The sequence below is a fragment of the Callithrix jacchus genome, chromosome 7 (genome assembly GCF_049354715.1).
Source record: "Callithrix jacchus isolate 240 chromosome 7, calJac240_pri, whole genome shotgun sequence".
NCBI lineage: Eukaryota > Metazoa > Chordata > Mammalia > Primates > Cebidae > Callithrix > Callithrix jacchus.
The window spans coordinates 81,720,328-81,747,250 of record NC_133508.1 but is presented as its reverse complement, the minus strand read 5'-3'; the positions used below and the strand labels follow the sequence as shown (position 1 = coordinate 81,747,250).

General features: G+C 41.9%; 1 protein-coding gene across 2 annotated transcripts in view; it reads left to right on the top strand.

Annotated features, from left to right (window-relative positions):
- Positions 1–26,193, top strand: part of ZSWIM5 (zinc finger SWIM-type containing 5) — a 211,172-nt gene extending 184,979 nt beyond the window's left edge. For both annotated transcript variants that reach the window (XM_035251261.3, XM_035251260.3), the window contains exons 7-14: positions 1,564–1,710; positions 2,713–2,850; positions 5,842–6,102; positions 6,312–6,447; positions 7,651–7,808; positions 21,562–21,725; positions 22,400–22,481; positions 23,245–26,193. In XM_035251261.3, coding sequence (XP_035107152.1) covers positions 1,564–1,710; positions 2,713–2,850; positions 5,842–6,102; positions 6,312–6,447; positions 7,651–7,808; positions 21,562–21,725; positions 22,400–22,481; positions 23,245–24,107 — 1,949 coding nt within the window. In that variant the 3' untranslated portion in view covers positions 24,108–26,193. The remainder of the gene's footprint in view (positions 1–1,563; positions 1,711–2,712; positions 2,851–5,841; positions 6,103–6,311; positions 6,448–7,650; positions 7,809–21,561; positions 21,726–22,399; positions 22,482–23,244) is intronic.
- The last annotated feature ends 730 nt before the right edge of the window (positions 26,194–26,923 follow it).

The window sequence follows — 26,923 nt, the reverse complement described above, 5'->3', positions numbered from 1 at the left end:
ATAGATGAGAAAAATTGAAAACCATATAAATGTCCAACAACAGAGGATTGATTAGCTCGATAGATACATACATATATTGAGCAGAATGATGTGTAATCATTTTTAATGTTATAGATGTATATTGGATAACATGGAAAAATATTTATGTGTTAATAAGTGGAAAGGTCAGTTACAAAACAGTAAGTATAATACCATCCCATTTTTAGTAAAAACTTAATAGCCTGGGCACGGTGGCTCACGCCTGTAATCCCAGCACTTTGAGAGGCTGAGGTGGGTGGATCACCTGAAGTCAGGAGTTTGAGACCACCCTGGCCCACATGGTGAAACCCTGTCTCTACTAAAAATACAAAAATTATCCAGGTATGGAGGCACAAATCTGTAATCCCAGCTACTCAGGAGGCTGAGGCAGGAGAATCACTTGAACCGAGGAGGTGGAGGTTGCAGTGAGCCGAGATCACACCACTGTACTCCAGTGTGGGCAACAGAATGAGACTCCATCTCAAAAAAAGGAAAAAAAAACTTAAAAGTGCAAGTAAATATACATAACACTGGAAAGAGTGGTTATTTCTGATTTTCAGTTTATATTTCTTTATATGTATTTTCAAATTTTCCACAATGACTTCTATAATTTTTAATTTTATCTTTAAAAAAGTACAAAATAAACCATAAAGCTTGTTGTAATTACTCACCTATTTGTAAGTCTTTGGTTTGGTAGTCTTCCATTAACCCTAAGGTAAATTCAAACTCCACAGAATGGCATTCAAAGCTCTTTACATTCCAGACTACCTTTTCCAGGCTGTCTTAAGCCACATAATGTAATTCTAACTACATGGAACTGTTTGCAATACTCTGAAGATGGATTCTATTAACATATCAAATAATTTTTATGCTTTTACTATATGCTCTTGCTTATGTTTCCTTTGTCAGGAATGTCTTTTCCTGTTTGTCTACCTATTTGAAATCTTACTTGTCCTTCAAAGCACAGCTCAAATATTATTTTCTCTCTGTATATATTTCTATCATGTTACTTCTTTTTAGCTGCTTTATAATTACATTTATGTATCATTTGTGAGCTCTTTGAGGGCAATGACCATTTCTTATCCATCTTTGTACTTTTTTTTTTTTTTATGAGATCCTAATATGGGTTGTCACCAACATCTTTGTACTTTTTTTGCCCAGCATACTCTCTGGCATATAATAGATTTTCAGGAAATGTAGGATTAATTAAATGGAGGAGACTTTTCCCATTAGGCAGTTAGTTGCTACCTCCAGTGAGTTCCCATAGTATATGTTCACAAAGAGAAACTACATTTTATTATCCTACTTGTGTATCCCTTCCTACACCATACACCACACTGAAGCTGCAAGGTAGCTCTTTCAAGATATCACCTGTGATTTATTCAACTTTGTATATCTTTAAAGCTAAAGACACAGTTCCTAGTATGCAGTAAGTGTCAGGTTGAATTTGAGGAATTGGACTGAACACAGACCCTCTTTGTCAGGCATAAATTTTCCTGATTTGAAATTTTAACTTGACCAAAATATTTTCTTCTTGTTTGGTAGAGCATGTGCCTACAGCCTGTGCTCGGGTTGATGCCCTGCGTTCTCATGGTTATCCAAAAGAGGCCCTCAGACTCACAGTGGCTATTATTAATACTCTGAGGTTGCAGCAGCAGCGGCAACTGGAAATCTACAAGCATCAGAAGAAAGGTATAGTAATTAGGAGTAATCTAACTCCTTTAGGCCCAAAGCTGATGAGAATCATTAGGGGATACAAGCCCCAGAGGAGCTAGGGAATTCCAGGTCATTCTCCCTGCTGTGTGGAATGCCTCACTTTATCTCTATGAATCTCAGTTTTCTTATCTATTAATTTGGGACTAATACCTGTCAGCCTCCCTCATAAGGCAGTTGGAAGGCTCATTAAGATCTGGTATGAGAAGACCCTTTTTAAACTGTAAGGCTGTGGACAGGTGTGGTGGCTCCCACCTACAATCCCAGCACTTCTGGAGGCTGAGGTAGGAGTTTGCTTGAGGCCAGGAGTTTGAGACCAGCCTGGGGAACATAGTGAGACCCTGTCTTTACAGAAATAAAATAAAATATGCCAGGCACAGTGGCTCACGCCCTGTAATCCCAACACTTTGGGAGGCTGAGGTGGGCGGATCACTTGAGGTCAGTAATTCAAGACCAGCCTGGCCAACATGGCAAAACCCCATTGCTACCAAAAATACAAAAATTAGTGGCGTGTCCCTGTAGTCCCAGCTACTCTAGAGGCTGAGGCATGAGAATCATTTGAACACAGGAGGTAGAGGTTGCAGTGAGCCAAGGTCACACCACTGCACTCCAGCCTAGGCACTAGAGCAAGCCTCTGTCTCAAAAAAAAAAAAAATTAAAAATTAAACAAAATTAGCAGGGCATTGTGGCATGTGCCTGTAGTCCCAGCTATTCAGAAGACTGAGGTATCTCTTAAAACAAAACCTGTAAAGCTGTATTCACGTATACACTAACAGCAGGCAACCCAAATATGGACCATGCAACCTTATAGTTGGCTGGTATGTTTGTGGCCAGCCCTATCAACCCGAGGCAAGACAATAGAGAAGCTTTTATTTGACTCTCAGGGTCAAGGCTGGAAAGAGACTGATAAGAAGACCCAGGCAGGGACAAACAGCAGTGTGTCTCTATCACTCTCTAAAATTTCAACTTGCTTGTTTTCAGAACTATTGCAGAGAGGAACCACAACCATCACAAACCTGGAGGGCTGGGTGGGCCACCCTCTGGATCCCATTGGCTGCCTGTTTCTCACTTTGACTGAGGCCTGCCGCCTGAATGATGATGGCTATCTGGATATGTCAGGTACAGGGGGCAGCCTGAGGCAAGCCAAGACTGCCCTTGTTGGCTAGAATGGTGGCTCACACCTGTAATCCTAGTATTTGGGGAGCCCAAGGTGGGTGGATTACTTGAGTTCAGGAATTCAAGACCAGTCTGGGCAACATGGCAAAACCGTCTCTACAAAATATTAGCTGGGCATAGTGGCACTCGCCTGTAGTCCCAGCTACTTGGGGAGCTGAGGCAGTAGGATCACGTGAACCCAGGAGATCGAGGCTGCAGTGAGCCGAGATTGCGCCACTGCACTGCAATCTGGGTAACAAAGTGAGACCCTGTTTCATTTAAAAAAAAAAAAAAAAAGACTACCCTTGTCAGCCCATTCCTCCCTTCGAGACTCTGTTCTACCTCCTTTTGAAGTTTTCTTTCCCCATCTTGTCCAAACTAGAGAACCCTGAGAGGTTTCTTCATACTTGCCCGTTTCCCACCTTCCTTTCCTACCCTGTGGTCTGGCCTTGTCCTGATTTCACATTTTACCTTGCCAGCCTTCCTTGCTCCTTTCATTTCCTTATCATAAATGCCTGAAGAATGTAGTCCAAGAAGAATAACAAGGAATAGAGAAATTTCAGCAGTCAGAGGCAAGAACCTAGAGCTGTCTAAAAGTGAGAAAGAACTTCCTATCAAGAATGTGTGTATCCCTTGCAATTGCATAATAATATTTTCTGGTTTCCTTTGAACTTCCTTCCACATGATGGTTTTTTTTTTTGAAACGGAGTTTCGCTCTTGTTACCCAGGCTGGAGTGCAATGGCGCGATCTCGGCTTACCGCAACCTCTGCCTCCTGGGTACAGGCAATTCTCCCGCCTCAGCCTCCTGAGTAGCTGGGATTACAGGCACGCCACCATGCCCAGCTAATTTTTTGTATTTTTAGTAGAGACGGGGTTTCACCATGTCGACCAGGATGGTCTCGATCTCTTGACCTCGCGATCCACCCGCCTCGGCCTCCCAAAGTGCCACATGATGGTTTTGTACCAATTTTACAAATAACAAATAGAGGGGAATGATTTAATAATCTCAAGACTCTATTAGAGTAGCCAAGAAAGATAAGAGACAAAATTGATTCTTTTTTCTTTTATGCCTTCACTTACTGTCTACATATATCTACTTTAGTATTTAGCATACTACCTTACAATTTATTTCCAAATAGGTCTCTCTTACTAGACTGTCAGCTATGTGAAAGCAGAAATTACTTCTTTATCTTTGTGTTCCTAGCACTTAGTACAGGACCTGACATTTGATAATCTTCCATAAATACTCAATGGATGATGGAGAAAAGAAAAGAACCCAAGACTCTGACTTTTTTTTTTTTTTTTTTGTCAATCAATGAGAGCATGTAACGTTGCTCAGGTTGGCCTTGAACTCATGGCCTCACCTCCTCAAGCGCCAGGACAACTGGCCAGAGCCACCGTGGCCCCCGACTCTGACTTTTAAACCATGCTCACTTCCTGAAATTGTGCACCCAGTGTTGGAGCATATGAGATACTAATAACATAAAGGTTGCAAATGTTACAAAAGTAAGAGTTTAACTGTGTGGATTCAGATTTCTGTGCACAGAGGTATAAGGGATGGCCCCAAGCCAAGTGAGGGCTGCTCCTTATCTTCCCTCTGATCCCTTGCAAAGGGAATCATCATCTTTGGTTTGTTTCATCTGTCCAGTGACATTTACATCTTGGAATCCTGAGTTTATACTTGGGTTTATTCATTTACCACTAACACATAGCAATACCTAGAACAACAAGATGGTCTAATCCCTTTAAGGTGCTCACATTCTGTGAAAGAGACAGACATAAAAATAGACAATTGTGGCATTACATAATATGCTAGCAAAAGATAAGATTTTATACTTCCCTAACTGGTTTAGCCAGTTTATATATTAAGAAGGAGGTGGGCCGGGCATGGTGGCTCAGGCCTGTAATCCCAGCACTTCAGGAGGCCAAGGCAGGCACATCACAGAGACCAGCCTGGCCAACATGGTGAAACCCCATTTCTACTAAAAATATAAAAATTAGCTGGATGTGGTGGTGCGTGCCTGTAATCCCAGCTACCCAGGAGGCTGAGGCAAGAGAATTGCTTGAACCCGGAAGGCAGAGGTTGCAGTGAGCCAAGATTGTGCCACTGCACTCCAACCTGGGAGACAGAGGGAGACTCTATCTCAAAAGGAGGTGAGGCTGAGCATGGTGGCTTATGCCTGTAATCTCAGCATTTTGGGAGGCCACAGTGGGAGAATCACTTGAGCCCAGGAGTTCGAGACCAGCCTGGGCAGCATAATGAGACCCTATCTCTACAAAAAATAAAAAATTATTTGGGCATGGTGGCATGTGCCTGTAGTCCCAGCTACTCAGGAGGCTGAGGAAGGAGGGTCGCTTCAGCCCAAGGGGTTGAGGCTGCATCAGTGAGCCATGATCGTATCACCACACTCCAGCCTAGACAACAGAGCAAGACTCTGTCTCCAAAAAAAATAAAAAAAGAAAGAAGTATGAATCTTTGTGGCTCTGTGTAACCTTTTTTCCAGTATATTTTCCTTACTATTCTGGTGTTCTGATTCAGCTTCCCTGTGATAACTGTTGACCAAGCTATACCCCAAAGGTGGGAGGGAAAGACAGAAGACTAGGCAGGGCACAGTGGCTCACACCTGTAATCCCAGCACTTTGGGAGGCCAAAGTAGGAAGATCACCTGAGGTGAGGAGTTAGAGTCCAGCCTGGCCAACATGGTGAAACCCCACCTTTACTAAAAATACAAAAATTAGACAGGTGTGGTGACACGCACCTGTAATCCCAGCTATTCGGGAGGCCGAAGCAGGAGAATTGCTTGAACCCGGGAGGCAGAGGCTGCAGTGAGCCAAGATCACGCCACTGCACTCCATCCTGGAAGCAGAGCAAGACTCTGTCTCGGAAAAAAAAAAAAAACAGGGAAGACTCTACCAAGCCTGACCTAAAGAATTTGGTGCCCTGTTGCTCCCAGATATGAATGAAAGCAGACCCCCTGTGTACCAGCATGTACCTGTGGCTGCAGGCTCCCCAAACAGCAATGAGTCCTACCTGTCATTGGCCCTGGAAGTTGCATTGATGGGCCTGGGTCAACAGAGGGTAATGCCTGAAGGCCTCTATGCACAGGACAAGGTGTGCCGTAATGAGGAGCAGCTCCTGAGCCAACTTCAAGAGCTGCAGCTGGACGATGAGCTAGTGCAAACATTGCAAAAACAGTGCATCTTACTGCTAGAAGGTAAGTAGAAAAGAGTCTGTTGTTAGTGTCTTTGGCCTGTGACCCTGAGCTCCCTTCTCCAAAATAGTTTTAATACAGGAACATTTATAACACTAAAATGTAATGAAGTTTCCCATGGTTAGCAAACATGCATGAGATCTTGGGGCTCAAGTCCAGGCTAGCAAATGGAAGCATACAGATAAATAACTGGCTGGCTTATCTTCCTCCAGGGGGCCCTTTCAGCAGTCTGGGAGAAGTCATCCACCGAGAGAGTGTTCCCATGCATACCTTTGCCAAGTATTTGTTCTCAGCTCTGCTGCCTCATGACCCAGACCTGTCCTATAAATTAGCCTTACGTGCCATGAGGTGGGTAGCCCTTTCCCAGTCCAGTTGCCTCCACCAAAGCAGAAGGATCCAGTGCTCTTTTTCTTTGCTTATTTCACTTTCTTCTCTTTCCCTCTTTGTCATTCGTTTGGACCTGCTACCAAGGGTACTTTTAAATGGCTCAGATATTTTTATGTGATCTAGGATTCATATCTGGATTCCTTGTTGGTGACCTGGTTCCCTGGCAGTACTCATGGCTGATTGTCTGAGGAAGCTTCTGAGAGGTTAATAAATAAAGAGCACTGAAGACCTGAATCTTCCTGTTCAGTGGTCAGTCTGGCAAGCTGAGAAGGGGTCTGAGCCCCTTCAGCTGAATCAAGGTTCCCAGGCACAGGTCCCCAGAAGAAGCTGGGGGAAGTAGAGATAAATATATTTCCCCCAAGACTTGAGAACAAGAGCTATGGGCATCTTGTTTCCAAGCTAATATAGGATCCTTGGTTTAGGCAGTTAAACCTCTGAGATACGTCAGACTATACAGAGGAAGAATTTTAGTCAGACTCTAAAGCTGGGAGAATACCTTAGCCAAAACAAGGAATTCTTTGGCATGTATTTCTTATACTTTTAGAAATAACCAGGCTGGATGCAATGGCTCATGCCTGTAATCCTAGCACTTTCGGAGGCCAAGGTGGGTAGACTACTTGAGCCCACGAATTTGAGACCAGCATGGGCACCATGGTGAAACCCCATCTCTACAAAAACAAAAACTACAAAAATTAGCCAGGCATGGTAATGCAAATCTGAAGTCCCGGCTACTCAAGAGGCTAAGGTGGGAGGATTACTTGAGCCCAGGAAGTCAGGGCTGCAGTGAGCTGTGATTGTGCTACTATACTCCAGCCCGTGTGACAGAGAGAGAGACTCTGTCTCAAAAATAAATAAAATAACCCTATGATTCTTTTTTAAAATTTATTAACTTTTCTCTCTTTTTGTAATACATACTACTCAACCTGATAGCTCTTGAACTGCCTTTCAAATCCATTTGTAGTGGAGACTATTCAGCTTGAGTTCTTTTAAATACCCAGGCACTCACCTCATACAGTGTATGGTACCATAGGTTTAAAACCTTCAAAGCTCTTAGCTAATCCTTTCCTTTCCCCAGTTCTTCCCCAGCAAAGAGTAAGCTTCTCTAAGGTGGCTCAGAAGCCCAGGGTCTGGATGGTGGCTGATGATTCTTCCTGGGTCTTCCAGGTTACCTGTTTTAGAAAACTCAGCTTCTGCAGGCGACACATCCCACCCTCACCATATGGTGTCTGTGGTGCCCAGCCGTTATCCTCGCTGGTTCACACTTGGACACTTGGAATCACAGCAGTGTGAACTGGCCTCCACCATGCTGACTGCTGCCAAAGGTGAGCATAGATAGACCTTAAGTTCCGGTATCACCCCTCTGCCTGCCCAACCATGGTCTGTCAAAGGCATTGCCTGGAGTCTCCTGAGGAAGAGAAGCTCCTTGACCATTTAGAGTGATAGTGATCCTCACTTTGATTGCTGCCATTAGAACACCTGGATCCATGCCAAAACTTTACCCTAGTTACTAATTGTGGGATCCTGAATATGTAAAATTAAATGATCTTTAAGTTACTTCTAAATGTAACCTTGTGTTTGATAAAGTCACTTCACCTTTCTAAGCCTCAGTTTCAAATCTGTAAAATGAGGATCATTGTCAATGACCTGTTAGCCTCCCAGGGCCACTGGAAAATCTAATGAAGTGATGACTAAGATAGAGCTCAACTCCTTACAAATACAAGAGTTTATGACTCTTTCTCAGTGCCCTGGTAAAAGATAGGCAGTCCAAAGTGACTCTAGGCCTTTAAGCTCATACATCCTGTTAGCTGTGCAGGTTTCACCACAAAGTAAGCCCCTATGTAAGAAGTAGCTATGATAAAATACTAGCCACCATGAGCTCTTGAGTATTTTGGACCAGGAAACTACAAGGATTTTGAAGGTTTTTTAAATTAAAAATAACTTTATGTGGTATCTTCTTAATGTCCCCCAAAAAATACTTGCTCATTACAAAAAAGATAAAAGTTACATACAAATCAATATAAAAATGATCAGCAAACAAATACAAAAGTAGAACAAAGGATATGATCAGACAATTCACAGGGAAATACAAATGACTTTTAGACAACTAAATTGCCTGGTATCACATTAGAAATACAAATTAAAATTACCCTGAGATAACATTTTTACTGATCTTATTGGCAAAAATAAAAAAATTTGGTAATGAGCATTCATGTGAGGAGTGCCAAATCGGGAGTCATGGTAGCCTGCATGGAGTGTCAGATTCCAAGCTGGTTAAGGAGGAGGACTTCAGATACAAGGAACTCAATGAACCACAAGCATAATAAACATGAAGAAAACTATACCAAGGCACATCATAACCAAAATTCTTAAAACCAATAATAGAAGAGAAAATCTTACTTAAAAGCAGAGTAAAAAAGATGCATTATAGACAAAAGACAAAAAAACAAGTATGAGAACAGATTTCTCATTAGAAACAATGTAAGCCAGAAAACAGTGGTGGGGGCGGATCCCTTAAAGTACTTAACCAAAAAATTATCAGGCCAGGCATGGTGGTTCATGCCTGTAATCCCGGCATTGTGGGAGGCCCAGGCGGCTGGGTCACCTGAGGTCAGGAGTTCGAGACCAGCTTGGCCAACATGACGAAACCCCATCTCTACTAAAAATACAAAAATTAGCTGGGCATGGTAGTGCACACCTGTAGTCCCAGCTACTCAGGAGGCTAAGGCACGAGAATCACTTGAACCTGGGAGGCAGAGGTTGTGGTGAGCCAAGATTGTGCCACTGCACTCCTTCCTGGATGACAGAGTAAGACTGTCTCAAAAAAAACTCAAAAACTGTCAAACTAGAATTTTATACCAATGAAAATATATTTCAAAAACAAAGATGAGGCAGGTGTAGTGGCTTACATCTGTAATCCCAGCACTTTAGGAGGCCAAGGCAGAAGGATCACCTGAGACAAGGAGTTTGAGAGTAGCCTGGGCAACATAGCAAGACCCCATCTTTATAAAAATTTTAAAAATTAGCCAGTTGTACTGGCAAGCACCTGTAGTCCCGGCTACTCAGTAGGCTAAGGTGGAAGTATTGCTTGAGCCCAGGAGTTAAAGACTGCAGTAGGCTACCATCATCATACTGTACTCCAACCTGGGTGACAGAGAAGACCGTGACTCTTAAAAAGAGAGAGAGAGAGAGAGAGAGAGATGAACTAAAAATATTTTTCAGACAACCACAGTGCAATTAGAAATCAATAATAAAAGATATTTAGAAAATATCTTAAGTTTTTAAAAATTAAACCACATACCTGTATATTACTCATGGACCAAAGGAAAAAAAATCACAAGAAAATTAGAAAATGTTTTGACTAATTGAAAATTAAAATGAAAACACAAGTCAAAATTTGTGGAATGTAGCTAAGGTTTTACTTATAAATGAAAAAGGCTTCAAATCAGTGATCTCAGATTTCATTTTAAGAAATCAGAAAAAGAAAACCCAAGGTAAGCATAAGAAAGGAAATAATGAAGATCAGAGCAGACAGGTGCAGTGGCTCATGCCAGTAATCCCAGCACTTTGGGAGGCCAAATAAGGTAGATCAGTTGAAGCCAGGAGTTTAAGATCAGCTGGTCAGCATGGCAAAACTCCATCTCTAATAAAAACACACAAAAAATTAACTGGGCATGGTGGCACAGGCCTATAATCCCAGCTACTCAGGAGGCTGAGGTACGAGAATCATCTGAACACAGGAGATGGAGGCTATGGTGAGCCAAGATCACACCACTGCACTCCAGCCTGGCCAACAGAGTAAGACTCCATCTCTAAGTAAATAAATAAGTAAATAAATAAAATTTTAAAAATCAATGATGAAATAGAGAATAATTAATGAAACCAAAAGCTGATTCTTTCCATCTCTAAATAAATAAATAGATAAATAAAATTTAAAAAATCAATGAAATAGAGAATAATCAATGAAACCAAAAGCTGATTCTTTGAAAAAATCAATTAAGGCCGGGTGTGGTGGCTCACACCTGTAATCCCAGCACTTTGGGAGGCCAAGGCAGACAGATTGCTTGAGGTCAGGAGTTCAAGACCAGGCTGACCAACATGGTGAAACCCCATCTGGACTAAAAAATACAAAAATTATGTTGGGTGTAGTGGCTCACAACTGTAATCCCAGCACTTTGGGAGGCCGAGATGGGCAGATCACAAGGTCAAGAGATTGAGACCATTCTGGCCAACATGTTAAAACCCCATCTCTACTAAAAAATACAAAAATTAGCTGGGCATGGTAGTATATGCCTATAGTCCCAGCAACTCAGGAGGCTGAGGCAGGAGAATCACTTCAACTTGGAAAGTGGAGATTGCAGTGAGCCAAGATGGCGCCACTGCACTCCATCCTGGCAATAGAGCCAGACTTTGTTTCAAAAAAGTAAATTAGCCTCACGTGGTGGCGGGTGCCTGTAATCCCAGCTACTCAGGAGGCTGAGGCAGGGAGAATTGCTTGAACCCAGGAATCAGAAGTTGCAGTGAGCCGAGATCACACCATTGCACTCCAGCCTGGGCGACAGAGCAAGACTCTATCTCAAAAAAGAAAAGAAAAGAAAAGATGAAATTGAAATTCCTGTCTAGACTGATCAGAAAAAAAGGAGAGATACAAGGCAGAGATGACCAATAGCAGGAATGAGAAAGGTGGCATCACTACAGATTCTAAAGACATCAAAATGGTAATAGGAGAATATTACAAACAGTTTTATGCCAGTAAATTCAATAACACAGATAAAATGGACTAACTCCTTCAAAAACAAAATTATCAAAGCTCACTTAAGAATAAATAAAGCCAGGGCTGGGCACAGTGGCTCATGCCTGTAATCCCAGAACTTTGGGAGGCCAATGCAGGCGGGTCACCTGAAGTTAGGAGTTTGAGACCAGCCTAACCAACGTGGCAAAACCCTGTCTCTACTAAAAATGCAAAAATGAGTTGGGCACAGTGGCATGCGCCTGTAGTCCCAGCTACTCAGGAGGCTAAAGCAAGAGGATTGCTTGAGCCCAGGAGTTGGAGGTTACAGTGAGCTATCATCATGCCACTGCCTGGGTAAGAAAGTGAGACCCTGTCTCTAAAAAAATAAATAATATATAAATACTAGGTAGGCAGAAAAAAAATGAACCGGCTATATACCAAAAAGAATTGCAAGCAGGGACTCAAACAGATAGTTGTACAACAGTGTTATAGAAATATTATTCTTTTCTTTTCTTTTTTTAATTCATTTGTTTAACCTCAAACTCATCTCAGACTGAAGAAACATTATTCATAATAGCTAAATGTTCATCAACAGATGAATGGATAAATAAAATGTGGTATATATATATATATATAGAGAGAGAGAGAGAGAGAGAACATGCTAAGTGAAATAAGCTAGACACAAAGGATAAATATTGTATGATTCGACTTACATGAGATACCTACAATAGCTGCAGTCAGAAAGTATCAATGAATTCAAAGCTAGTGCATGAACATTTGAAGAACAGATATTCATATAGGCTCAAGGTATCTCTTCACAAAATACTTACCAATCATAAAGGAAAAATGTGTAACTTTAGAGAAGCTGGCCCACACCACTTTAATCAACTGATCACAATTAATATCATCAGAAATGGATAAAGTCAAAAACATAGAGTACCTGATAGGAAACAGTAAGAACTCATCATTACTTCTGTGACATTACAGCCAAAAGTGCAAATATATATCTAATAAGAAAACATCAGGAATACTAAAATTGAAGGACATACTACAAAATAACTAGTCTGCCAAAGTGTCAAGATCATGAATATCAAGGAAAGATGGGGAAATTTTTCCAAATTGAAGAAGACTTAAAGACACATGACAAACTAAATGCAATACGTGAACTTGTATAAAATATTTTTGCTATAAAAGACATTTTGGGGACAACTGGTGGAAATTGAATGTGGTCTGTGGTAGATGGTAGGAATATATCTGTTAATTTGCTGCTTTTGATGGTTGTCTTGCGGGTATGTAGAAGACTGTCTTTGTAGGAAATATATATTACAATAGTCTGGAGTGATGGGGCATCAAGTCACTTACTTTCAAATGGTTCAGAGAGAAGAAAAAAAAACTCTGTTCGATTCTTCAAACTTTCCCATAAGTAAAATTCTGAATAAAAGGATTTTTAAATTTAATTTAATTTTTTAATAGAGACAAGGTCTCACTATGTTACCCTGGTCTTGAACTTCTGGCCTCAAGTAATCTTCCCACCTTGGCCTCCCAAAGTGCTGGGATTACAGGTGTGAGCCACCACAACTAGTCAAAACGAATTATTATTATTTTGAGACATAGTCTTGCTCTGTCACCCAGGCTGAAGTGCAGTGGCACGATCTCAGCTCACTGCAACCTCCGCCTCCTGGGTTCAAACGATTCTCCTGCCTCAGCCTCCCAAGGAGCTAGGATTACAGATGCACACCACCATGCCCAACTAATTTTTGTATTTTTAGTGGAGATGGGGTTTTGCCATGTTGTCCAGGCTGATCTTGAACTCCTGACCTCAAGTGATCCACTCACATTGGCCTCCCAAAGTGCTGGGATTACAGGCATGAGCCACTATACCCAGTCACCAAAGAAAATTTTTGTTAAAAAATTGTGTTGACAAAGGTGTGGAGAAACGTTTTTGAAACTCAACTATATGGTGTCTATAAGAAATCCATTTTAACTATAAAAACACAGATAGATTAAAAGTAGATATGGAGGCTGGGCACGGTGGCTCATGTCTGTAATCCCAGCACTTTGGGAGGCCGATGTGGGTGAATCACCTGAGGTTGGGAGTTTGAGACCAGCCTGACCAACGTGGAGAAACCAGGTCTCTACTAAAAATACAAAATTAGCCAAGCATGTTGGTTCATGCCTGTAATTCCAGGTACTCAAGAGCCTGAGGCAGGAGAATCACTTGAACCCAGGAGGCAGAGGTTGTGCTGAGCCGAGATCACACCATTGCACTCCAGCCTGGGCAACAAGAACGAAACTCTGTCTCTAAAAAAAAAAAAAAAAAAAAAGTAGAGATGGAGTCAATAACCTAAATATATAAACGCTAAAGCCATAAAATTCTTATAAGAAAATACAGGAGTAAATCTTCATGACCTTGGGTAAGCCAATGGATTCTTAGCTATGACATCAAAAGCATGAGCAACCAAAAAAAAAAAAATACACACACACACACACAGGAGAGAGAGATAAATTACACTTCATCAAAATTGAAATTTTGTGTGCATCAAAGAGCATTATCAAGCAAGTGAAAAGAGCGGCCAAGCGTGGTGGCTCAAGCCTGTAATCCCAGCACTTTGGGAGGCCGAGGTGGGCAGAGCACCTGAGGTCAGGAGTTCGAGACCAGCCTGGCCAACATGGAGAAACCCTGCCTCTACTAAAAATACAAAAATTAGCTGGGCGTGGTGGCGCATGCCTATGGTTCCAGCTGCTCCAGAGGCTAAGGCAGGAGAATCGCTTGAACCTGGAGACAGAGGTTGCGGTGAGCCATGGTCATGCCACTGCCCTCCAGCCGGGGCAATATGAGACTCCATCTCAAAACAAAAAAGAAAGAAAGTGAAAAGAGCCAGGCATGATGGCTCACACCCATAATCCCAGTGGCTTGGGAGGCTGAGGTAGGAGGACCACTTGAGCCTGGGAGGTCAAGGCTGAAGTGAGCTATGATCCTACCACTGCATTCCAGCCTAGGCAACAGAATAACACCTTTTCTCAAAAAATAGGCTGAGTGCAGTGGCTCATGCCTCGAATCCCAGCACTTTGGGAGGCCGAGGCAGATCACCTGAGGTCAGGAGTTCAAGACCAGACTGACCAACATGGAGAAACCCTGTCTCTACAAAAATGCAAAAATTAGCCAGGTGTGGTGGCAGGCACCTGTAATCCTTGCTAATCAGGAGCCTGACTAAGGCAGGAGAATCACTTGAGCCAGGAGGCAGACGTTGCAGTGAGCTGAGATCGTGCCACTCCAGCCTGGGTGACAGAGCAAGATTGTCTCAAAAAAAAAGTTTAAAAATAAAAATAATGATAAAATAAAATCAATAATCTAAGCTTGCACATTAGTAAAATAGATAAAGAATAACAATCAGTGTAAGTTAAGCTTCCACATTGGGAAAATGGTGAAAGAAGAGCAATGTAAATCTAAAGTTAGCAGAAGAAATAAATAACAATCATTAGAGCAGAAATCAGTGAAATTGAAAATAGAAAAACCATAAGCAAAATCAATAAAAGCAAAACTGGTTCTTTGAAAAGATCGATAAAATTGATAAGCCTTTAGGCTAACCAGAAAAAAAAAGAGAGGAGACATAAATTACTAATATAATAAATGAAAGAGGGGCCATCAGTACTGATCCCTTGGACGTTAAAAGGATAATAAATATTTTGAACAACTCTATCCCCACAAATTTGATAACTTAGATGATTAGATGGATGAATTTTTTGAAAAACACAATCTACCAAAACTCACAGAAGGAGAAATAAATAATCTGAATAGGCCTATATTTGTTAAAGAATTGAATTAAGAATAACCTTCCAAAACAGAAAGTGCCAGGCTCATTATTTCACTGGTGAGTTCTACCAAATATTTAAGGAATAAATGATACTGATTCTCTAAAGTCTCTTCCAGAAAATAGAATCAGAGGAGATACTTTCTTACTCTATGAGGCCAGCATTACTGTAAAAACAAAATTAGATAACAAGAAAGGAAAACTACAGATCAGTATGACTCACAAACATAAATGCAAAAATCCTGAACAAATTTTAGCAAATCAAACCCAACAGTATATAAAAAGAATGAACTGGCCTGGCGCAGTGGCTCACGCCTATAATCCCAGCACTTTGGGAGGCCGAGGTTGGTGGATCATGAGGTAAAGAGATTGAGACCATCCTGGCCAACATGATGAAACCCTGTCTCTACTAAAAATACAAAAATTAGCTGGGTGTGGTGGTGCGTGCCAGTAGTCCCAGCTACTCGGGAGGCTGAGGCAGGAAAATTGCTTGAACCCAGGAGGTGGAGGTTGCAGTGAGCTGTGATCGTGTCACTGCGCTCCAGCCTGGCACCTGGTAACGAAATGAGACTGTCTCAAAAAAAAAAAAAAAAAAAAAAGAACCACAAGTAGGATTTATTTCAGGTATGTAAGTTGTCTCAACCCTTGAAAATCAATTAATGAAATCCATTAATGGAATTAATGGAATTTCTTCTTTCCACAGGCAAAGAAGAAAAGTCATATCATCAATAAATGTAGTAAAAGCATAACTGACACTCATTCATAATCTAAAAAAAAAAAAAAACTTAGCAAACTAGGAATAGAGAACTGTCTCAACTTGATAAAGAACTTCTACAAAAAACCTATGGTTAGATGTGGTGGCTCACACCTGTAATCAATCCTAGCACTTTGGGAGGCCAAGATGAGAGGGATACTTGAGCCTGGGAGTTCAAGACCAGCCTTGGCAACAGCAAGACTTCATTGCTACTAAAAAGTAAAAAATAGGCAGTTGTGATGAGCACAACCCTGTAGTTCCAGCCACTTGGGAGGCTGAGGTAGGAGGATCACTTGAGCCTGGAAAGTCAAGGCTTCAGTGAACCGTGATTGTACTACTGCACTCCAGCCTGGGCAAAAGAGTGAGAGCCTGTCTTAAAGATAAAAAATAAAAACCTACAACTAACTACTGTTATACTTAATGGTGAGAAACTAGATGCTTTCCCTTTAAGATCAGGAATAAGACAAGAATGTTCCCTCTTGCCACTTGTATTCAGCATCATACTAGACTTTCCTAACTAATACAATAAGATAGGAAAAGGAAATAAATGATATACAGATGTTCCCTGACAGAGTTAAGTCCCAATAAACCCATCATAAGGTCAAAAATTCTTAAGTGAAATAATTGTAAGCCAGGAATTGTTTGTACATATTGAAAAGGAAGAAATAAAACTGTCTTTGTTCACAAATTACATGATTGACTATGTATGAATCTCAAAGGATCAGTTTTTTTAAAAAACTGGAACAAGTAATTATAGCAAGTTTTCAGCGTATAAGATTAATATACAGAATTCAGGCTCATGCCTGTAATCTCAGCACTTTCAGAGGCCAAGGCAGGCAGATCACGAGGTCAAGAGATCGAGACCATCCTGGTCAACATAGTGAAACCCATCTCTACTAAAAAATACAAAAATTAGCTGGGCATGGTGGCACACACCTGTAGTTCCAGGTACTCAGGAGGCTGAGGCAGGAGAATTGCTTGAACCCAGGAGGCAGAAGTTGCAGTGAGCCAAGATCGCACCATTGCACTCCAGCCTGGCAACAGAGCGAGTCTCCATCTCAAAAAAAAAAAATGTGTATGTGTATATATACGTGTATATATACACGAATATTCACACACACACACAGACATATATACATACACACACAATTCAATTGTTTTCCTATATGCCAGCAAACAACAATTGGAATTTGAAATTAAAATCACAGTACCATTTATATTTGCACCCCAAAAATGAAATACTTAGGAATAAATCTAACAAAATATGTACAAGATCAATATGAGGAAAACTGTAAAACTGAAAAAATCAAAGATTATCTAAATAAATAGAAATAGTCCATGTTCATGGATAATAAGACTGTATATTAGGAAGCCAGTTCTTCCCAACTTGGTCTATAGATTTAACACAATCCCAATCAAAATCCCAGCAATTTATTTTGTGCCTATCAACAAACTCTTTCTAAACTTTATGTGGAAAAGGAAAAGACCTAGAATAGCCAACATAATACTGAAAAAGAACAAGTCAGAGGCCAGACACTACCCAATGGAAACACTTATTATAATATTAGAGTAATCAAGACATTGTGGTACTTTGAAAAAACTGACAAATAGATCGGTGGAACAAAATTGAAAGCTCAGCAATAGACTCACACAAATATAGTCAACTAATACTGAGAAAGGAGTGAAAGATTGTCTTTTCAGCAAATGGTGCTAGAAAATCTGGACATTGACAAGCAAAAAGAAATTAATACAGACACCTTAGACCTTTCACAAAAATTAATTCAAAATGGATCATAGACCTAAAGGTAAAACACAAAACTATAAAATTTCTAGAGGATGGCCAGACACAGTGGCTCACACCTGTAATCCCAGCACTTTGGGAAGCCAAGGTGAGCGGATCATCAGAGGTCAGGAGTTTAAGACCAGCCTGGCCAACATGGTGAAATCCCATCTCTACTAAAAATACAAAAATTAGCTGGGCATGGTGTCACGCACCTGTAATCCCAGCTACTCGGGAGGCTGAGGCAGGAGAATTGCTTGAGGCAGAAATTGCAGTGAGCCGAGATCACACCATTGCACTTCAGCCTGGGTGACAGAGTAAGACTCTGTCTCAGAAAAAAAAAATTCTAAGGGATAATCTAGGAGAAAATTTAGGTAATTTGTTACCAGCAATTAGCACTATAAATTTTATCTAAAAAAAAAAGAGAATTTAGGTAATTTTGGGTTTGACGATGACTTTTTAGATACAACACCAAAAGCACAATCATGAAAGAAAAAAAATGAGTAGTTTGAATTCATTAAAATTCAGAACTTATACCCATGAAAAACTATAAAGAGGCCAGGCATGGTGGCTCACGCCTATAATCCCAGCACTTTGGGAAGGTGGCCGGATCACCTGAGGTCAGGAGTTCGAGACCAGCCTGGCCAACATGGTGAAACCCTGTGTCTACTAAAAATACCAAAAAAAAAAAAAAAAAAAAAAAGACAGGAGTGGTGGAGTATTCCTGTAGTCATAGTCCCAGATACTCAGGAGAATGAGGAAGGAGAATCACTCTAACCCAAGAGGCAGAGGTTGCAGTGAGTCAAGATCATGCCGTTGCACTCCAGCCTGGGTGACAAGACTGAGATTCTGTCTCAAAAAAAAAGAAGAACTAAAGAAAATTAAAATACAAGCATACTGGGAAAAAATATTGAAAAACATATCTGATAAAGGACTTATATCCCAAACATACAAAAAACTCTTAAAACTCAACAATAAGAAAACAACTCAATTTTAAAATGGGCTAAAGATTTGGAGAGACACCACACCAAAGAAGATATACAGATAACAAACAAGCATATGAAATAATGCTCAACATTATATGTCATTAGTGAATTACAAATTAAAACTACAGTGAGATATCATTACACAATACTAGGATGGCTAAAATCCAAAACACTGGCAGCACCAAACGCTGTCAAGGATATGGAACAATAGCAACTCTTATTCATTGCTGGTGGGAATGCAAAATGGTACAGCTATTTTAGAAGACAGTTTGGTCTTTTTTTAAAAAAAAATAAAGCTCAACATAGTCTTACTGTATGATCAACAGTCGTGCTCCTAGGTATTTATCCTGTTTGAAAACATGTCTACACAAAAACCTGCACATGAATGTTTATAGCATCTTTATTTATAATTGCTCCAAACTGGAAGCAACCAAGATGTTCTTCAAAAGGTGAATGGATAAACAAATTGTGGTATATCCAAAGAATTGATTGTTATTTCTAAATAAAAAGTCGTGGCTTCTCAAGCCACACACACACACACACACACACACACACACACAAAAGACATGGAAGTTTTGGTTGTAATCTCTGAGGGGAAAAAAAAAGATACAGAGGAACCTTAAATATGTATTGCATATTCTAAGAAGCCAATCTGTGTTATCACACTGGTCTTTAAGTTAAAATAAATAGAAGAAAGAAAAAAGCCAGTCTGAAAAGGCTACTTACTGTATGCTTCCAAGTATATGATACTCTGGTAAAGGCAAAACTATGAAGACAGTAAAAAGATTAATAGTTGCCAGGGAATCAGAGGGAATGGAGAAAGGAATGAACAGGAAAGAAATGAACAGATAGAAAACAGGAGATTTTTAGAGAGTGAAACTATTCTGCCGGGCGCAGTGGCTTATGCCTGTAATCTTAGCACTTTGGGAGGCCCAGGCAGGCAGGTCACAAGGTCAAAAGATCGAAACCATCCTGGCTAACATGGTGAAACCCTGTCTCTACTAAAAAATGCAAAAATTAGCTGGGTGTGGTGGCATGCACCTGTAGTCCCAGCTACTTGGGAGGCTGAGGCAGGAGAATTGCTTGAACTTGGGAGGTGGAGGTTGTATTGAGCCAAGATTGCGCCACTGCACTCCAGCCTGGCGCCTGGCGACAAAGCAAAACTCTGTCTCAAAAAAAAAAAAAAAGAAGAAATGAAACTGTTCTATATGACACTATAATCATGGATTAATAACATACATTTGTCAAAACCCATACAACTGTATAACACAGAATGAACCCTAATGTAAACTGTGGATTTGAGTTAATAATATATAAATATTGGTTCATCAAATGTACCATACTATTAATAATGTACAGTCAGCCCTCTATGTCTGTGGGTTCTGCATCCGTGAATTCAACAAACCATGGATCAAAAATATTCAGGAAAAAAAATCCTCAAAGTTTCAAAAAGCAAAACTTTAATTTGTTGGGCACAAGGGTACTATATTGAATTCACATGATATGATGTATAGGCATTCTATTCGATATTATAAGTAATCTAGAGGTGATTTAAAGTATATGGGAAGGTATGGTAGGTTATGAGAGACTGAGCATCCTCAGATTTTGGTATCCAAGGGCAGTCATGGAATCAATCCCCACAGATGCTGAGGGATTACTGTACTTATTGGTTTATCAAACATACCACACTGATATAAGATGTTAATAATAGGGGATATATGGGAACTCTCTGTACTATCTGATCAATTTCCAGTAAACCTGAAACTGCTCTAAAGACATAGTCTATTAACTTAAAAAATCATTTTTAAAGATAATAGAATAATAAAGGAAATCTCTTGCATAATCCTAGCACCCAGAAACAACTATTAATAAGACATTGGTATAAACATTCCTGGAGATTTTCTATTCATATATATGCACATATACTATGTATCTTATTTTTTATAAAAATAGAATCATAGAATATTACAAATTGTTTATAATTCTCACAACAATCCTAAAGGTTATTATTTACATTTTGTAAATGAAGTTATTGAACTTTTTTTTTTTTTTGAGACAGAGTCTTGCTGTGTCATCCAGGCTGTAATACAGTGACTCAATCTTGGCTCACTGCAACCTCCGCCTCCCAGATTCAAGTGATTCTCCTGCCTCAGCCTCCTGAGTAGCTGGGACTACAGGTGCACGCCACCATGCCTGACTAATTTTTGTATTTTTTTAATAGAATCAGGGTTTCACCATGTTGGCCAGGCTGGTCTTGAACTCCTGACTTCAATTGATTCACCCACTTCAGCCTCCCAAAGTGCTGGGATTACAGACAGGCAAGAGCCACCATGCCTGAAGTTTAATTAGACTCTTAAATGGCTGAACCAGGTTCAGTCCCCAATGTGTTTTACTCCAAAGCCTATAGTCATACAATTTCTCCTCTGACTTTATCAACAGTTACAAAGCAAAACATAAAGCTTACTTTTTGTTCTATCTTTAACATATTTGACCTTTATAAGATATAACAGTCTTTCATACACTACTGTCTTCATCCAGCAACCTTCACTTCATATGTTATATTCCTTAACTCCTTTTGCTTTGTACAGAATCCCTGCTTACTGAATAGGAAGTGGTGGCACAGCTCCTTTTTGCTCCAGGGAGCTGTAGTGAGAAGCAGACAGTGGGACTGGCATTCTTTTTTGGCAGTAATGTGGCTTTCTGTCTACTGTATAAGTAGCTCTGAAAATTCAGTATTCAAGAAAATTATTTCTGGTACCTAAAGATTGTGGGGGTAGAGGGTATTAGGTAGAGACAGATTAACAGGTGGAGAGAATAGGATTACCATGGGGTCTGGGGAAGGAAGGAGCCTCAGTTATGTTTAGTAGAGACAGCTTGATAACCCAGAATGGCCAGTAGCATTCAGAAGCATTCAATGAATTGATAGCAGCTAGTTCAACCAGTACCTGTTGTGATCAGCGGACTGTTTAGGAAAACTTTAAAACAGACCCTGCCCCTTTTCTTGGCACTTATAGGAGACACTTTGAGACTCCGAACAATTCTGGAAGCAATACAGAAGCACATTCATTCTTCCTCCCTTATCTTCAAACTGGCCCAAGATGCATTCAAGATTGCTGCTCCCACTGACAGTAGTACTGACAGCACCCTGCTCAACGTTGCCCTGGAACTTGGGTTACAGGTATGGAGGAAGAGTGAGCCATCCCCAATTTAGACTTCGGACCTAGTGACAATTGGCAGAAGATAAGATCTGCGGGAGACTGGGCATAGACCAAGTCTGGTTCCTTCTTTGTGCCCAGAACACAAGTTCTAGACTAGGGAAAAGACAAGAATTTCATAAATTGGACTCCACTTTTAAGTTAAGGCCAGAAGCAAGATATGGAGGAAGAGTGAGCCATCTCCAATTTAGACTTCTGACCTAGTGACAATTGGCAGAAGATTAGATCTGCAGGAGACTGGGCATAGACCAAGTCTGGTTCCTTCTTTGTGCCCAGAACACAAGTTCTAAACTAGGGAAAAGGCAAGAATTTCATAAATTGGACTCCACTTTTAAGTTAAGGCCAGAAGCCAGAAGCAAGATACAGCTTTAGGCTCTGTGGGGTCCCTGTCTTCTCTCTTCCTCCCTATTCCTACAAGTCAAGCAAGGTATGATAATAAGGACTTTCTGCAGATCATCAGAGAAGCCTCCTCTCTGATTGGTGGGAGGGCTGGGAAAGAAATTAAACTTACACTTTATCAGGGAGAAACCACTGTTTAAAGCACCAGAAAATATTTGTTGCATAAATGAATGGCAAGGGGAAGGAGAGATCACAACAGTTAGGCATGGCCCACTGGCAAGGCCTCTTTTGTGCCCAGGTGATGCGGATGACCTTATCAACCCTTAATTGGAGACGCAGGGAGATGGTACGATGGTTGGTGACCTGTGCTACAGAAGTGGGTGAGTCTCCTACCTCCCTCTACCCCCAGGGAAAAGGAGTTTCTAGGCCGTACTCTTGGGACAAGACAGTGAATCCTTAGAACTCTCATATTCCTATTCCTGATGGCCTAAGAAAGGTTGGGGCTGCTGGTAGAAGATGGCCTCTATTCACCCAGCCCAAGCCCTGTCCTCACTGCTTGAACCATATCCTGTTCATTCCCCCATCCCCCTTACCATCATATCCTGATGTCAGCAGCACTTTGACCCTCTCATCAGAGACATGTCTATGAGAATGAATTTTCAGCTGCTACTCAAGGGCTCCCTTGGGAGGTAGTGGGTCCAGTGGTTTGGTCCCCATCCCTGTCCATGCTTGTGAGAAACCCCAGACAACTTGGAGGCTCAGGACGCTTTCTAAACCCCAAAGCCCCAGCACAAGACTCTACCTTAAGAGGCCCCACTTCAGCTAGAACCTCTGGCAGATCTGTAACCCATGCCTCAGGGTAAGCAAACCCCAGGCTCTACTGCCCCATCCTTGTTTGGGGCTAAGAGCACCTGCAGAAACCTTCAACCCTCTGACGTGGGGAAGGAAGGGATAGGAAGAGACCCCAAACAGGGTCTGGCTATCTGGGATCCTCCCCTTGCCCTGGTTTGCCTCAAATCATCTCAAGGTTGCTGAGGAGGGAGAACTCATCTCTGCAGGCCAAGTTGAAATCCCAATGGTAATCTGGGCAGACCTGAATCAGGACTCAGATGGCCATGGCTGAGCTCAGGCTCTCCCTGACAGGTGTGCGGGCCCTGGTGAGCATCTTGCAGAGCTGGTACACACTCTTCACCCCTACTGAGGCTACTAGTATTGTAGCTGCCACAGCTGTATCCCACACCACTATCCTGCGCCTCAGTCTTGACTATCCACAGCGGGAGGAACTGGCTACCTGTGCTCGCACACTGGCCCTGCAATGTGCTATGAAGGATCCACAGAGCTGTGCCCTGTCAGCCCTTACACTCTGTGAAAAAGACCACATTGCCTTTGAGGCAGCCTACCAGATTGCCATTGATGCTGCTGCTGGTGGCATGACCCATTCACAGCTGTTCACCATCGCCCGCTACATGGAGCTCCGTGGTTATCCGCTACGTGCCTTCAAGCTGGCCTCATTGGCCATGAGCCATCTTAACCTGGCCTACAACCAGGATACTCACCCAGCCATCAATGATGTGCTCTGGGCATGTGCTCTCAGCCACTCTCTGGGCAAGAATGAGCTGGCAGCTCTCATCCCCCTGGTGGTGAAGAGTGTGCACTGTGCCACAGTGCTTTCAGACATCCTACGACGCTGCACAGTGACTGCACCTGGCCTGGCCGGCATCCCAGGCCGCCGCAGCTCTGGAAAGCTCATGTCCACTGACAAAGCTCCACTGCGCCAGTTGCTGGATGCCACCATCAATGCCTATATCAACACTACACACTCACGCCTAACACACATCAGCCCTCGCCACTATGGAGAGTTCATTGAGTTTCTAAGCAAGGCTCGGGAGACCTTCCTGCTGCCCCAGGATGGCCACCTGCAGTTTGCCCAGTTCATTGACAACCTCAAACAGATCTACAAAGGCAAGAAAAAGCTGATGCTGCTGGTGCGAGAGCGCTTTGGCTGAGAAAGCAGATAGCTCACTGCCAGGGCAGCCTGAGTTCCCAGGTAGTATCAGGTCAGACCAAGGACACTGAAACATTTGTTCACCCTGAGAGGACTCTGAGCACCTATGGCTGAGGCCAAAGGACCACAGGGCAAAGGATGGGGAGAGTCCAACTCTAGTCGATATGCCTACCTTGGCAAGCTTCTCGCTATAGCCCACTGTTCATGGATGAGCTGAGCTCTGCAGATCGACCAGAAACCCCACAACATGCCACCTCATGCCCCTATATCCTGCATGTCCTGTCTCCCTTGGCAAACACAGAACACTGTTCCGTCTCAGGGATTGCTTACCAGAGAAACAGACACATTTATGGTACTGTAAATACTATAGCATATGTGTTGCCAATTATTGTAAAGTTGTAACTATTTATAATTCTGGTTCTGATTTGATGGGCACTTGAAGTAGCTATGGGTGGGAGGATATGCTTATTTTCTGAGGAGACTCACAACCATTTCTCAGGTTTCCCTTGCAAAGTGTATGCTGGTAGCAGTGGAAGAGTGGGGTTGCCAAGGAGAAAAATGGCCAGTTAGAATCAATCCCAAGTCTAGTCTATGCAGAATCCCCTGCCTACAGACAGGGCATTTATAGCCCAGTGATGGGTGAGGGACAGAGGCCAGGACTGGACTTAGACATTGAAGCTCCTGCCTCACACAGCCTCTTCAGGAGCCTGCTGAACACCTGAGAAACAAGTGGAGGGAGAAGATGAAGGTCTGGGAAGCCACTGGGTTCATAATACTCATCTACTCTGGTCATCTTTGCATTAGAGAGTGTGTGGTTTCATCCATTATCATGTGTGTGCGTATCTGTATGGCTAAGTTCCTGTGTCTGTGCATAGATATATCTGTGCATGCCTGTCTGTATGTGCACATATAATATGTGTATCTGTGTCAGTTCTATAGCTGTATTCCTGTGTGAATATGTGCATACTGGACTGTGGGTTTCTGTGTTAGGATATACACATTTTGCACACGTGAGGATGCACAGCTATGTGTAAATGCACCATTTGTGCATGTTTAGTGTGTATGTATAAATGGGCAAACGAGTGCATGTGTATAAATACATTTGTGTCTGTGTGTATGCTTGAACCTCACAATAGTTCAACTCTGAAACTTATTGTCCCATGCATCCATGTCTTTATATGTGTGACTGAGTGTGTTTCTACATGTAGAACACTAGTTTCTACATGTAGTCTGTGTATTCATGCTTAAGGATCTGCCTGAATGTGTCCTTTCTTTTTGCCAGATTTCTCTGCCCCATTCCTCTTAAATCTGTCTCACCAGCTAAACGTTTGTTCCCCATTTCTCTGCCTCCTCTGTTCATTCTCTCACCAAACAAACTTCTAAGCACCAGTCTCCCTCTGCCATCAGACTGGCTGCTTTAGCTCCATGGTTCTCTTCTCGCCCCATACTTGCTTTCTTCCCCTGCTTTCTACCTCAAGCTTCCTCTGCCTGCTTTTGTCACAGTCTTATTACTCACTGACTTGAGCCTTGTCCTGGGAAGTAGGGCTGGTCTGCAGTTAATCTCTCCCTTCCTAATTTCTAGCCCTAGTGGGCAGCCCTGTCTTAGCCCTGGCAGAGCTCCACAGAGTATCATGTTCCTGCTACCTTCCTGACCACGATGTTCAGCCTGGAATTGTTATAGGAGGTAGCAGAGGCATTCAGAAGAGTCAGCTGGATTACAGTGTCTTGGTGTTTACTGTTTTATGTCTTAGTTCCTGAGTTGGGGGTGAGAGTTGATAGGGAAAGGGTGGTATAGCTAGACTGTGAACTAAGAACTTCATCCTCTTTACTTTTTCTTTTTTTTTTTTGACAAACTGTCATCTTTTTTACTCCAAACTGACCAAGAAGTTATATTTGCCATCTGTGACTACTCAAGTCTTACTGTCCAGCCAAGGGCCCCTACGTCTCAGCCCAATGGGTTGGTTAAAAAGAAGCCACTCTCATTTCTGTATCACAGTTGCCCTTTTTTAGCAAGTACGTGAACTCACAGTGCTTTTCTATGAATAAATCATGGATCACATAAAAGATCATTTTTCTAAAAGCAGAAATTGTGTTCTCTCAATAAATGAAACCCATCTCTCCCTTCTGCATTGCCCTGGCTGGGCCAGGGAACTGGTTCAGCCTGCAACACACTGGGCTCCTAGTGGTCCAATGGGATAAAGAATGATAAAGAATTTGCCATACCAGACCCTTCTCCAGAGCTTACAGACACCTCAGAGCCTTGTTCTGGGAAGCAGGTCTCACTAGGATGGGCAGAAACACCAAAATCTTGAGAAAATTAAAGGGGATGCTCAGAAAAGAATATAAAGCAACCTGAGTGCCAGAGGGTCTTTTGGTTTCAGAGGACTTCTTGCCTTGGTGATGATGGACTTGTCTAAAGCTCTAATCCTAAGCAACCTAGCTCTGAGCCTTGATGTCCTCCCTATATTTTGGTGTGAAAGCTGAGGTTCCCTCAGCTTCTCCCTGCTCACCTGGACTCCATCTTCTTTCCCATCCCTCTCTGAAGTGTTCTAACCCCTTCTGTGCTCCTCTTTGATGTATTATTTCCTTCTTAGACATAAAGCCATATCAATGTGGCCTTTATATGCGGTGAGGACCCCACCCATTTTTCTGCATATGTCACAACCTGCTAGGAAGCTCTACCCTACATCATGTAGTTCTGGGACTTAGGTATCTGAGAGTAAGATGGGAGTGAGGACCCTTAAGTGCTATAGTACATATTCACTGATACCTAACCCCCATGACTTGTGAAGAGGATATAGAGAGAGTCCCCAGGGA